Raw genomic sequence first — 14,856 nt, 5'->3', positions numbered from 1 at the left:
CTTTGGAAGCTGATTCCCACAGTAATCTATGTGGGGCCTGAACTTAGGTGGGATGGATGAAACTACTTCAAAGATGGCCTGGTTCATCTCAGGCTTTGGGAAATCCCAGGAAAGCATCTGCATACCTGAGAGGCTGATACCATCATGCTAAAATTCTCTGTAGGAAAACTCGAGGTTTGAGAGTCTCAGGTTGGAGTTTATAGCCACTAGAGGGCCCCAAAGACCACTGGAAAGGCTTCCTGCCCCATTCCAGTTACCCGCTCCAGTGCAGACTTAAGATCTTCACAAAGATTGGCGGGCCTTAGAAGATCAGTCTTTCATGTCATCTGAGTTGAACTGACCACTTTAAAGTTCAGAACACAAATGCTTGGCTCCTCCACCCTCATGTTATTACCTTGCCAGCCAGGAGCGCACAAGCAGGTGTAACTCTCAAAATTCGGTGCCTCTTTACAAACAGCAGCATTCTCACAAGGGTTTGGAGAACAGGGAGCTAACACGGTTTGACAATTCTTGCCTGAAAAGCAAATGACAGTTTGTGACGGAGAACTTGCCAAGAAAATAAAGTTTTCCCAAACAGTACACTCAGAATGTCCTCAGACTTCAAGTCTAAAGTAGTCATTAAGAGAGTGTGGGCTGGGTGTGGTGGGGCACCCCTTCAATTCCTGCAACTTTCGAGGAGGCAAGAGGATCACAAGTTCAAGGCCAGTCTGGACAACTTAGCAAGAACCTGCCTCAAGATAAAAATAAGGAAGACTGGGCATGTAGTTCAGTGGTAGTGTGCCTATGGATTCAACCATGTTGGAGTCGGGGAGCCTTTGAAATCTGAGAGACTCTTAGTCCTTTCAATCTTGGTTTAACATTGCTAACTTGTGAAGTTAGACAAGTTATTTCTCTTCTTTGATCCTTACTCATAAATGAAAAGAGAATGAGAAGAAACATAATTCATAAGAGAATTTTTGAGGATTAAATGAAAAAATGCAACACAAAGTCCATATTGGCATATAGCCTGGTGCATAGAGAGAACACTCAATTACTGCTGGGCTGCTACCACCTTTGCTGTTATCATCATAAGTGGTTCCATGGATCTGGACACCTGCATTGATCAGATGAGATAGTCTGTGCATCTCCATAGCTAAGATTCAGCTATGCTGAAGCTCAGCCTCACAGACTGAAGCAACAGCGTGGCCTCCTTCTCCTCCAGCCTCCACTGACCTGTTCCAGGGAATGGGTTAACCAGAAGTTAACAGGCACTGTTGTAGAGGAGGGAGAGAGAGTGGAGCACCTCTGATAGCCAGGCAAGCTGACTCCTTACAATGTATGAATATGACACTGGCATCTGCCCACTACTTCCTACCTTAGTATGTTAGATATAAACTCACAGCAAGAAATAATTAAATAGGAATGCTAATAATAATTATTAATAGGGGATGAGGTTTTTATTTTATTTTATTTTTGTAGTGCCAGGGATCAAATCCAGGACTTCACACATGCCAGGCAAGCACTCTACCACTGAGCTAAATCCCCAGCTGAATGAGATTGTTTTTAAAACTCTCATTCTCAAGTTAAGAACTTCATTCTACAGTTTTGTATTCAGAGAAAAAAAAAAAAAAAACACTAAATGTTCACCAAAATATCTCTAATCCATTTTTAAAAGGTTGGAGAATAGTGGCTTACAAGGGAGAGCAATGCTGCTTGGTTCCCATATGCTGGGGAAATTTGACAAAGCTTAGATAGAACCTTTAACCATACACAGCTGTGCTGCTTATCTGCATACTTGTTCAGTCAGATTCACTTCTCTGCTGTAAATTTTTTTAAGAAGGATGCTAAGGAAAATGCATCAATATGCAGCAAATAGCCAAATATTCTCAGTGCATATAAAAAGCATAATGAGAAAACAGATCATCTGCAGATGAGCTGAATACCTAAGATACACAGCAGGTAGTCCCCAAAGTGGTGGAGCATGGTGACACGTGTGTATATCCACAGCTATCCATTCTGTCTCTGTGGCTGTGAGATGTCTTTTTTCTTGGTGGGGGGGTACTAGGGATTGAACCCAGGGACACTTAACCACTAAGCCATATCCTAGCCATTTTTGTATTTTGTTTAGAGAGAGGGTCTCACTAAGTTGTTCAGGGCTTCACTAAGTTCCTGAGGCTGGGTTTGAACTCATGATCCTCCTTCCTCAGCCTCCCAAGCTGCTGGGATAATAGTGTGTGCCATCTCACCATGTAGAGATGTCTTTTTGCTACCAACAAATGGGATCGACAATGCCTCTGGAATGACATGATTTGTATTTTCTTTCTCTAAAGACAGGATCTCTTGACTTTGATTTTATGAGCCAAGTGGGTTAAATGCTATTTTTTTATATTACCACATCTTCCAAGGGGCAAAGATAATAAAGAAGAGTAAAGTCTTTCAGTTAAGCTCCTGAACATCCTGCTGCTCTACACAGCTCAGTCACCATGAACTCTGCTGCTAACAGCCCAAGACCCAGGGAATGACAAGTCAGGCACGCTCCTGCCTGCATGGTGCCCACTGCACAGACAGGCAAAGCCACAGTCGTGTCTGTGCCTCATGGATGAAGAGAACGGATGACAAGAGGTGAGCAAGGCATACAAGTGCAACCACCATGTGATGGCAATGAGGGGACAGGAGAAATGTTCAATGTGCCAAAAATACCTTCCCAAACACAGAGCAGTTGATGTCAACTGAAAACACACTTTTGTCCTCTCTGTGTGAAAGAGCCACTCAGGGGGCAATATTTCTGAGTGAGACTGAGGTCTGAATGTTAGGACTAGCATGGCAGTTAACAGGAAGACCTTCAGATTCAGAGATTTATGGGCAAATCTTCTATCTCCTATTTACCTTTGTGAAACTGAAAATTCTAATAGAATTACTGATGACGAGATTAAGTAACCCAAAGAATAGAAAGTGTTGGGGTAACTATAGATGTTACCTCAGTGGCAGAGCACTTGCCTAGCATGTGTGAAGCCCTGGAATTCAAAATCCAGTATAAAACAAAATAAAACAAAAACAAAACAACACAAAAAATGGTGTCTGTCTAGCAGTGTTCATCAAAACACATGGTCCATTCAAATGATGAAATAACCCAACAGCTATGTACCAGATTCCAGTCAGATATAACTTTTTTAAAAATCTGAACACTAAAGAATGATGAAAAGCAATGTATTTCCCCATCACAATGTTTTCTAGAACTCAGGGTGCAGTCAGTGAGGGCATAAGGACAGCCAGGCAGTGATTCCTCAGAGCTGCCTCAGGGCCCCACAGACCTGCCTCACTGAGGCTCACATGCACACTGACCTGGCGTGGCCAAGCAACCCCTCTGCTCCCACAGGCACCTGCAGCACCCACCTGTGTAGGGCAGCACACAGTGGCAAGTATAGCCACTAACATCATCAAAGCAGGTCCCCTGGTTCAGACAAGGATTTGAAGCACACTCATCAATATTCACCTGGCAGTTGTGACCTTAGGCAGAAAAAGGGAAAAACACACACACAGTGAAACATGTGTCAGCCTCCTCTTTACCTCAATGACCAGCCAGTTCTCTTGGTGGTAAAAATTAAACACCTCATCATATATTGGGTCACTCTGCAGGAAACACTAAAATGGATAAATTACAATCATTGCTTCAGGTCACTGGAACACCTGCTCATTCATTTGGTCATGAGTCCCTGACATACAGTCAGTCAGTAAACAATCAATCAGTCAAAAAGATGAAGGAAGAACAGTCTATTCTCATGGCCTGAGAGCCTAATGCTGCTCCAATTATAAGTAGTTTCTTAATGATGGACCAAGATGCTCACTGAGAGTGAAAAGTGTGTTACCTGATCTAAAAATAGGACCTTTTTTATGCAAAGTTTCTGTTCAGGAAAAAGAAAAATGTTTTTGCATACATGATTAAAGCCTCTGATTTATGCCCACTCTCACTTGCACATTCTCTACCATCGATGGGGTGCTTACAGAAGTCATAAACTGTTGATTCAAAGCATGACACTTACTCCCACCAAAAATATAAAGAAAAGTAAGGAAAGATAGTGGAGACAGGATAGTACCCAATGTTGCCTACCTTTTGCATCTTTGGTAAGGTTTCACACAGAAAATAGAGAAACTATAGCACTGTAAAGAAGAAATTGATGATCTAGACGTATAGAGAACTGGGCTCAATTGTACTCTACTACTAACTGGGCATAAGAAGTTGGATTTTACATTTTTTTAAATTAAAAAATAATTTGTTTTAGATGTTGATAGATCTCTATTTTATTCATTTATTTCTAGGTGGTGCTCAGGATGGAACCCAGTGTCTCACACCTGCTAGGCAAGTGCTCTACCACTGAGCCACAATCCCAGGCCCATGGATTTTATATTTTGATTTTTAATTTGCTCATTGATAAACATGTCTCAATGAGATAAAGAAAGGTGCTTTTGTATCTACAAATGTCTTTGCAAATGTAATGTAATATATCAGACAATGAATGACTGAAGTTGGTCTCAGAAAAATTTTAGGTACAGGTTTCAGTATCATCTAAAATGCCTGATGCTAGAATTATTTCAGAATTTGGATTTTTTTTTTTTTTTTTTTTTTTGGGTTTTGGATACTTGCATATAGATAATGAGTTAGAACTCAAGTCTAAACAAAAAATTTGTTTATATTTCATCTACATACATAGCCTGAAGATAATTCCATACAATACTTCCAGTGAACCTGTATTTTGTCTTTGACCTGTCATATGAGACGTTGGGTGTGGAATTTTCCACCTATGGTAGTATGCTGGTGATCAGAAAGCTTAGATTTTGGAGTATTTTGGATTTTTGGATTAGGGATACTTAACCTGTAATCAAATAAAGTAGCTCTAAAACACACTGATATATCACAGTAGCTAATCACAGTTTTTGAGTGGGTAAATTGATGAATGAGTATATAAGCATAAATATAAATTATCTATTCATATTTTTATCTCTCATGAGTTTCCATGAGAAAACTAATAGTGCAAATACAAGTGTCAACTCAAAAAAAAAAAAATCTTACACAATCCTCATTGCTATGCATTTTTCCAAAACGCAGTAAGACACTAAGTAAGAATATTTTGATGTGTAAAAGAATTTATGAGAAGGTCCCAAACACAGAGCTGAGCCTGTGATGTTGTTACCCTAACTATATATAGTAAGCAAAATATTCTATTTCCCTAGAGTGATTTGAATTATCATAGAACCAAACCTAGACCAATAAGCCTACAACCAGACACTTGTTCAAAGCTGTGTAAGAGGAGTCTTAACTGAGCATCTGAAATATTAACTGTTTTAGCAGTCTGCCTCTCTGTCAGGCTGAAGGTAGAAATTGTATCTATACAAGTTTTTTTTCCCCAAAATGCCTCACAAATGCTAATTTCTCAATGTTTGCCAAATGAAATGAATGAGAAAAAAGAAATGGAAAGAAGTGAGTCAATCAGTATGCAATAAGATAAACAACAAGCATTAAAAGATGTACTTTTGTTTTCACCTTTAAAGCCCTTCTTGCAAGTACACCTGTATCCATTCACCAGATTGTCACAAGTTCCTCCATTCTGGCATGGGTTAGAAAGACATTCATTTTTGTCCACTTCACAGTTGATGCCAATCCAACCTGCATCACAGAGGCACTTATATCTAAAAGAAGACCAAAAAAAAAAAAAATGTACAATACAGTCAGAGTATGAAATAAAGGAGTTGGTGAAGAAATGAGGGGACAGGAGCTCATAAGTAAAGTAATCTCATTTACATTCTTCTGACTCTACATAGAGTCATTGGGCCCATCTGTTATGTTCAGTAAAGGAACCTACATGGTGCTTCCCTGGCTCAACCCCAAGAAGCAAGTGAAATTAATTAACTGTAGTAAATTTCATACACAAACAATGGCTGGTCATATACTGGACCACTCTGCAGGAAACACTATCTTTTTACACATAAATCTAAGGTAAAGCAAACCTTAAGATCTCTAGTTTCTGTTGCAAAAAAGACACCAAGAAATAGGATAGAAGCAGAGATTGTAAGACATGGTGAAGAACTCCCTGGATGCCTTACATGTGAGTTCTGCTTGGCTCTGCCTCAGAAAGCACCCAGGTATTGAGCAAGAAAGGGCACACAATAAAGGCATCGAAATATATAGTCTCCTACTTGAACGTCAGTATTACTTAGAATGTGCTATCAGGAAATGATAGCCATGTTTAACAGAAGATCTGTGGGGAAAGGGTAGATGGAAGGGGGCATTTTGAAGGCTGCCATACTCTGAGACAGGAATACCATGTTAATTCATTTTTAAAGAAATTTTATTTCCTTAAACACTCTCCATCTTTTCACCTGCTGCAAGTGTGGAAATGGCAATGTCTAAAACCCTGTCTTATGGCAAGTACAATAAGAGTACAAGATCATCTCATAGGACCTACAGTCACTCTCTGGTTCTAAAAATTACCAACATATTCACACAATTCTAAGGGACATGCCAACTGCAAATGTTTTATCAGAACCGTATCTAAAGTTGGTTGAACAGTTCCACCCCAGAGTACACACAAGTGCTATGACAAACAAAGCTGGATTTGTGTTTAGAAAGTGGTTAAAAAATGGGGCTAGAACATTCCTCAGAACTCAATCTTGTAATAAATTCTAATACACAATTGCCAAAGACTCATGAAATAGTCTGACCTCTTCCCATGAGGTCCTTCCTGATTACTTATGTAAAGGAGATAATCCTTACTCTCTTCCCAGGTCCTCCATCATGGAAGGTAGGGACAGCTTCCACAGACAAAGTGACAAATTAGAAATTTGCAGCAGATTTCCAAAACCTTCAGCCAAATTGCAGGTCAAGTACCCAATTGACTTCTTCAGGCTATCGCCAGTACCAGAAGTCAACTAGCTTGACACAGGTCAACAGAAACCTGCCAACATATGGCATCGACTCACCCAGTGAGGCCCCCGGTACAGTTGCCGTGGATGCAGGGACTGCTCAGGCACTCATTCACCTGAGAGTAGCAGCTAGGATGATGGGGACCCTCTGGGCACATGCAGCGGAACCCATTCACATCGTTGATGCACGTTGCACCCTTGCGACAGGGATTGGAGGCACACTCATCGATGTCAATGTTACATCTCTGTCCTGCAGAGAAGGGGGTGCTGTTACTCAAATCCCAGATGCTCAGGGAACAGATCCAGAACTGAGAGACAGGTTGACACTCTTCATGTGCACAGGCTATGAGATGCCTTGGGACACTAAATGTCAAGTTTTAAGGAATAAGTTACTGGAAAATGGAGTTGACCTAATTGCTTCATGTATGCATGTGTAACAATTAATCCCACTATTGTGTATAATTATAACTGTACCAATTAAACATTTAAGGAATGAGAAACTCAGAAGTACTTAATGCCATGCAAGGCAGTACAGGGAACACTGGCATTTGATAATGAAGAAAAGTTAACAGAACACCAGAATGGTGCTGTAGCATTCTTGACTCATATTTCTTTCTCTTTCATCTCAGAAATAGGAAACTTCACATGGTTTCAAAGAGAACCTCAAATGTCAGCAAAAACTGCTCCTGCTGTGAGTATACTACCATAAGCCTTATGGAATATGCTTTCTGCTAGCTTACCACTAATTCACTTTGCAGTTAGTCAACCTCTTCCATGTCTACCTATGGTGAACTGCAATTAACTGGAATGCTTAGTCAATGACTGTTAACTTAGCTTAATGAACTGATTTAAAAGAAAGGCATTTTGTTTTCATTCTTAAGAGTTTCATTTAAAAAAATATTTTTTTAGTTGTAGATGGACACAATACCTTTATTTTATTTACTTATTTTATGTGATGCTGAGGATTGAACCCAGTGTCTTACACATACTAGGCAAGTGCTCTACCACTAAGCTATGGTCCCAGTCCAAGAGTTTCATTTAATCCATTTTCTGCCTCAGAAAGTACAGTCTCTAAGCATAATTTTATGGCCCCCTAAAAACTGAGAAAACAATATTATCTCTCAGTCTAGACAGTGGTTCTCAAACTTCAATGTGCAAAATAGCCACTTAAAGTTCTTTCTTGAAATGAGATCCTTAAGCCCTACTGCATATATTGTGATGGGTGGGGCCCAACAGTTACATTTTTAAAACATGCAGTGGTTCAAACACTAGGTTTTGAGAAATTCTACACCAAACAATTATACTTTTCATTCTTTTAATAATGTTGATGCTGGGAGTACATGAAACTGAAGTGAGTGTGTTCTTCTTCCAAGCCAGAGTCAAGATTGAACTTTGAAAAGAAGCCTAGTTCTTTGCTGTCATTCTGGTGAACAGTGACAATAAACCAGTTATGCAAGTTTTTTATTTGTTAAATTTACAATAATTTTTTAGAGATTTGACTATATATTCTGAAATGATATGAAATTTAAAAATTGCCCATAATTCTGTAAATGAATGAAATCAAGCAACTGCCATGAAGGAACGTATAAATTACAAAGAATACAATGTTCTGACTCAGATAAAAAATATGCATTTTTTTTTAAATTTAAGAAAGAGCAACCCTGCATTTAGAACAGGAAATTCCAAATGAAATAGACACACACCCTTTAAAGTATGGGTATTAACATTTTTTCACTTTCTGTTGCTCTCTACACCATTATTGGTGGTTCTTGTGGTGAAGACCCATAATCTGGAAGTGGTTGCTATTTTTCTCTAAGTGTTTTATTAATAACTTGTTTTAAAATGATATTTCCTTGGCCTTGACCACCGATTCTTTGAGATGTTTGCCACTGGCATCAAAATATGAACCACAGTTCTTCAACTGCTGGGCTGTCCCAGGCCTATAAACTAGTGGAGTATGAGAGGAAACAGCCTTTCCACTTGTGGTCCTGGGAAGTATCTACACAGATGCTCTCAAGTTTTCTTCATTTGTTTTTCTGTTTTTGTTTTTGCTTTGTTTTATTTTGTTGAGAGATGAGGTCTCACTATGCAATCCAGGCTGGTGTTCAAATTCTGGGCTCAAGTGATCCTTCCACCTCAGCCTTTTGAGTTCCTCTTCTCCTCTGCCCTCTCTTTCCTCTCCCTCTTTTATTCTTTACAGTGCTGGTCAAACTTGGGGCCTTGAACATGCTAGGTAAATATTCTACCACTGAGCTACATCCCCAGCCTTCATTTGCTTTGAAATTCTTCCCAGAAAAAAATTTCAAGCCATCATATGAGAGTTTTAAGTGGCTTGTCATGCAGTCTTCTGTGTGGATTGGCAGCAGCCCCACCAGAAAGGTCCTGCCTTCATGGAATATCCACTGGGCATCAAAAATACTCAATGCAAGTCATGTCTGATATGGCGCTCAGCAATTATTGAAATGAGAAGTTACCCTGTCTTTCCTATTTGGTAGGTACTCAATGAATTCTCAATGAATTGGTGTTTAATGAGTGACAGCATGGTATAGTCCAGGCTTTAGGGTCTGGGTTGAATAGCAGAAGTGCCTTATTTTGAGTCCAATTCACTCAATTCATTCATCCAGCAACATTTACTGATTGTTTCTCTGTGCTAGATACTGCTAGAAGGATAATAAAAGGAAGTTTCTGGCCTTCTATGAATTCACGGTCCTCTCTGTGACTCACTAGCTGAGGACATGGACATATCAAGCTCTGTCTCTCAGCTGCCTTATTTATTAAATGAGGATGGCAGAACTTCCTTTCTGGACTACTTGAGAATTCAAGAAGATAATGGATGTGGTGGTACTTTTTAAAACTGAAAAGTAGTTCACAGGATTATCCACAAGATTCCTTTCTTTCTCTCATGTATTCAAAAGTATCAAGAAGTCCTAGGAAAACTGAGAACTTAGTCTTACAAAAGAAAAAAAAATCAGCTTTTAATAACAGTTTTCCAAGCTTTCCAAGCTGTTATTAAAATAGGAGGGGGAAAGTGTAAAATTAAAACAGGGGAGAGAATAAAACACTTCACATTTACCACTCATGAGTATATACCACAGTCATCTTAAGATATTTTCAGCATCTGATTTTTACAAAAAAAATTTCAGACACAGAAAACAGTTCCAAGAACAGGGCACCACCCAGTAACCAAAACATTCCATTTCTTGGTTATGCAGTTTCATGCTTCACCTTAAGTTTATTTTAGAATATTTTTAGCCCTATGCCCCCCTTCCCTGACCTTGCTGAGTTGCTGAATGTTTAAAGGAGAAAGAATATGATTCACTGACATTTGAGAAAACTAAATAAGTAAGCCTTACATAAGTCCACAAATTAACCACACCAGACAGCACCTACTGTGACATGCAGTGTGGTGGGAATTGGTCTGGGTTCTGGGGTCAGCTCTCAGGTAGAATCCTAGTACACTGATAACATCACTTCACCTCTCTAAGCTCTGGATTTCTCATCAATACCACCGGAACGAAAACAGCTGTGACAACTGTGACTTGGCACTTAATTTAGTGCATAGCTAAAAATATGTGCTAGCTGTTTTCTTCATATTACCCATTTAACAACAGTGCACCATTATCCTAATAATAGGGATTTCCATGCATTCTGTTGGCTGCCACCTAATAATGGAGTGACAGTTTTCAGGATGCACAAGTTCATCAGGCCACCTCAGTAGTGCAGGATCTTGGTTTCTCAGTGATGTTCTAATGAAAAGAAATCACTGATACCACTGCAGTCGCAAACATTCCTGTCTATCAACCACAGTCATACAAAGCAGGAGGATTGCTTATGAACTAGAGAACGCACGGCAATAGCAGACATTCTCTTCATTTGGCTCTGGCTGCCTTCTCTCACCTGAAGTGCCAATGACCATATGGTCATCATTAAAGGGTATTACGTTAGCACCTGCTTGTATGTGGCACTGACTGGAAAGAACAGAATGCACTGTGAATTCCTCTGATGGTGCCTGTAGCAGACTGAGGTGTCATTGAGGGCCCAGATTTCCTCAGTAGCCTCTGGAACTTTTTATAGGAAGGTAAAAGGAAAGACAATATTAACAAGGAAAAAGGAGAGAGATGCATGGATGTGCGGGAGTGCACGGGTTTGCACGTGCTGGTGTTCTAACTATCTGTGCTGTAGTAAGAATGACTTGCTAAACTATCTTAGACATTATCTTCCTCCTGGACAGAAAGATCTTGCTCATGCAGGTAAATTAAGGTGTTCCCCTCAAATTACAAATTCATTTAACAGTCTCCCAAAAGAGGAAGAACATGAGACAAAAAGTTAGTGTTTTCATGCTAGTTTATTTCAGGTATGGTTTTACAGAAAGTACTGACTATGCCTGCAGGAAAATAAAAGTGGCTTTGGAGGCAACTTAACTCAAGCACAGTAATGGAGACTTATGGTCTGTCCAGGAAGTCTTCTCAGGTAGCAAGAAACACATGGTAGAAAAACCCTAATAAATGAAACGTGGCATGTTTCAGTTTAAGCAAGATTTATGAGCAGAAAACTGGATCAGAGAAGTATAGAAGCAGATTTCAAACCTTCCAGAAAGAGGAAGAAACAGGAGACATTTGAAAAGTAATTCTCCCTCAGATGTCCCATTTTCCCAAAGTGATGGGGAAGAAGTGCATGAAGCATTACCTGTGAATCCTGGCAAGCAGACACAACTGTAACGATTGATGCCATCCATACAAGCTCCGTGGACACAAGGATTGCTAGCACAGTCATCAAAATTGATTTCACAATTAACTCCTAAAAAGAGAATCAAAGAGAAATCATTCCACATTATCACAGACGTAACCCAGCTTTTGCCTGTGATGCTGTGGAGTAAGAAGTATAAATAGAATACAGGCAGCACTGGATAGAACACAGTAGCACTTCTCAAAGTATAGTCTGCAGATTCTTTCAGGAAGACCTTGAGGTCAGAAGGATTTTATTACTCATATGAAGCCATTATTTGCCTTTTTTACTGTGTTGATATTCACACTGATGTTTGCAAAGGCAACGAGTATAAAAATGTTGGCATGTGGCAGGAATCAGGCAGTGGAACCAAACTGTGCTAGCAGTTACTGTATCTTCACATCCATGCTTCCCACAGTTAAATAAATATAAGAGCTAGTTCACCTACGAATGGCTTTGGCAAAGAGGCGTTGGCCATAACTTTATTAAATCTCGAACCTCAAAGGTACCTCTCCTTTTACGAGTGATAAAAGGGGAAGCACAGAAGAGCTTCTGTGTATGCAAGTGTGAACACTATGTCAGGAGAAGCAGTCAGGCAACTGCTTGAGTTGTGAACTGAAATAGCTGCTTTCTACATGAAACCCCATGTAGTTGAAAGAACAACTGACAGATAAGCCAAAGTTAGTCAGACTTGAGTGCTTATCAAATATTGGGTGAAAGAAATAAACCTGTCATTTTGAGGGAAACAACTGACAACAGTACTTCATGTTGAAAATAAAATTTGAGCTTTAGAAACCAAAATTAGAATTTAGAACTTGTAACTATCACCTTAAGCTTGACACTGACCATCAGTGCTAAGAGCTAAAGCTCAGAAGGATCTTTAAACAGGTGTAGAATTTCCTACGGTGTTGCACTGCCTTACTTCTGATCTGTTCCACAGATGAACAGAAGGGATTAGCTATGTTGACACAGGCTTGGTTGTAGATATGGATAATGGAATAATAAGTTTATATCAATCATTAGTGTTACCATGGTATTGTAGTGGTAATGTAATTTAACACTCATGATATCTCACTATTTATTTAACATGGATTTAATGATGTTTTCTGAGTTATCACAGAAGAATATGTGGGTAGTAAAAACAGTCTAAGAATTAAAACACACAATAAAGATACAAACAATTTCTAGGACAAAATTTCCTAAAAATTTTGATTCACTCACAAATTGTATTATTTTTATTAGTAATTACTATGGCATTAAAAATTTGTTGGGCCATTGTGTGCAAAGCAGTTGGCCTTGCAGTTTTTGTGATTTTTTTGCTAATCTTCTCAGCCAAGCTGTAAACCCAGCAATGTTATATTATTTTACAGATGGCATTGCTGACTGTCCAGCACCAGTGAGGCAGGACAGACGTGGCCTTGTCTTCTGGTTCCACAGCTCTGTGCTCTTTCCAGTATGCCACATTGTCTTTCTATGTTAAAGAGGTTCTCATGCCTCACTAGCCATAAATGAGAAAAGGATTTCCATATCCCACATACAAGTTACACACGTAAGAGATATCTAACCCTCGTCTAGCCCTTGACAAACAACCCATCTTTGCCCTTGCCCCATGAAGCCCTTTAATCCAATGTAGCTCTAGCCCCAGGACCATAGTTTACCTGAGTAGGAACTGACACCTGCATCAAGCTAGGCCAAAGAGCTTCTATGTGGAAATGTGACCACTGATCTATAAAATGTCTTCTTTGTGCCATTTTCCCTACAGCCCAATAATTTCATTCTTGCTAGGAATCTATCAATAAGAGGCTTCTGTGAGCCTTCACTAAAAATTGTTTTGTAGTTTGTTCATGATTCTTTAAGCTAGCTCAAGTTGAATTTTGTTTCCCGAAATCCACAGAAACTAATGACTCAAAACAGTTTATCATCATAATAGCACAGATAAAAGAAGGCACTGAAAGCTACTCCAAATAGTCTCTCTCCCTTTAAGAACCCAGCAGGTTGACTACTGCAACTACAGTTAGCAAGATGTAACACATCCCTTCCATCCAGACCCCATTCCAGCACCAAACCACCAACACAGAACATTCAATAATGGACTGGGATTCTTACTCTAGGAAAAGAGTATATTCATAATGCCTTATTTAATGCACTATCCAAGCAGGTCCCTGGCACATGCCAGCTCTTTCTCTATATAACCATTGGTCTGTAGACCAACATTTCTTTATGTTGCTGGCAGTTCTTTGCTTGAATTTTTCTAACTGCAGGAATGGATTTGGCAGGGCCCTGGGACCTTCTCCTTTCCATGCTTCCTACTGCAGACCACTCATATTTACCCCTTGCCTCTCAGTGACAATTACTTAAACCATGTTCTCTCTCTCCTCCCCAGGAAACACACCTGATGCCTCCTGGCATAATGATGTAATCCCACAGGAAACAAAGCACTCCTCAACCCACCTCTCACCCAGGTTCCCAGAATGTCTGTTATAACAAGAATGACAGCAAGGCCCAACAGCAGCACCTCCATTCTAAAGGAGGCCATGCAGGTGCTGGTAAATCTCTCAGATTTCTTTTCATCCAGCAATTCTCATGTCTGGGGACCAGCCCTGGAGCAAAGTGCTTTCAGAAGGTTTCACAAAGATCTATTCAGCCCTTTAAGGGACTTATCTAAAACTGGGGAGGGGCAGGCCTTTTCAGCTCTGAAGGCATGGGATGTGTTTCTTATGCTCAGGCAAGTCAAAAAGGACTTTGTTTTCAAACTTGGCATGTGTGAGGTCCTGGATGAAGACCAGGGCCTTTGACAAGTTTGAAGAAATGGATTTGGAAATAACACCATAATATGAGGGCAGCTAAGCATATCCCCTACCTCTGCCCCCTACAGAGACCACTTTCCTTAAGTCCAGGATGAGCACTCAATAAATCTCCCCTGATATTGGCAGTTTTTCTTCTAGCAAAGGCACACACTGGTTAATCTTCTACTAATATATTTTCCTTTGATCTGGGGCTTAGTACCTCTCTGTTAATCACAGTTGTGTCCATAAGAGTTCCTATAATATGTAAAAGAGAAGCCAGTGAAACTTGTGAAATGTGCTCTTGGAGAAAACAACTCCAACTCCCACTTGGAATGAGCAGCAGGACCTCCACCTACCAAGCAGCCGTCAGGGAACAGCACGGAACTGTAGGGAGAGACAGTGGTGTCTGCCCATCTTCACAATTACTGTGATGTGTAACAAGGTGGCT

The 14,856-nt window shown here is 39.9% G+C and overlaps 1 protein-coding gene across 2 annotated transcripts in view; it reads right to left on the bottom strand.

Annotated features, from left to right (window-relative positions):
* The window catches only part of NOTCH2 (notch receptor 2), a 157,803-nt gene that overhangs the window by 38,942 nt on the left and 104,005 nt on the right, over positions 1-14,856 (bottom strand). The window contains exons 12-16 of one of the 2 annotated variants that reach the window (XM_079140190.1): positions 11,584-11,694; positions 6,955-7,147; positions 5,519-5,664; positions 3,373-3,486; positions 395-514 (exon numbers count right to left, since the gene is read on the bottom strand). In XM_079140190.1, coding sequence (XP_078996316.1) covers positions 395-514; positions 3,373-3,486; positions 5,519-5,664; positions 6,955-7,147; positions 11,584-11,694 — 684 coding nt within the window. The other variant, XM_079140191.1, reaches the window with a different exon arrangement.

This window comes from Sciurus vulgaris, assembly GCF_902686455.1.
Source record: "Sciurus vulgaris genome assembly, chromosome: 1".
NCBI classification, from domain to species: Eukaryota; Metazoa; Chordata; class Mammalia; order Rodentia; family Sciuridae; genus Sciurus; species Sciurus vulgaris.
Note: the sequence above shows the minus strand (reverse complement) of the source record. Positions and strands in the feature narration are given on the sequence as shown.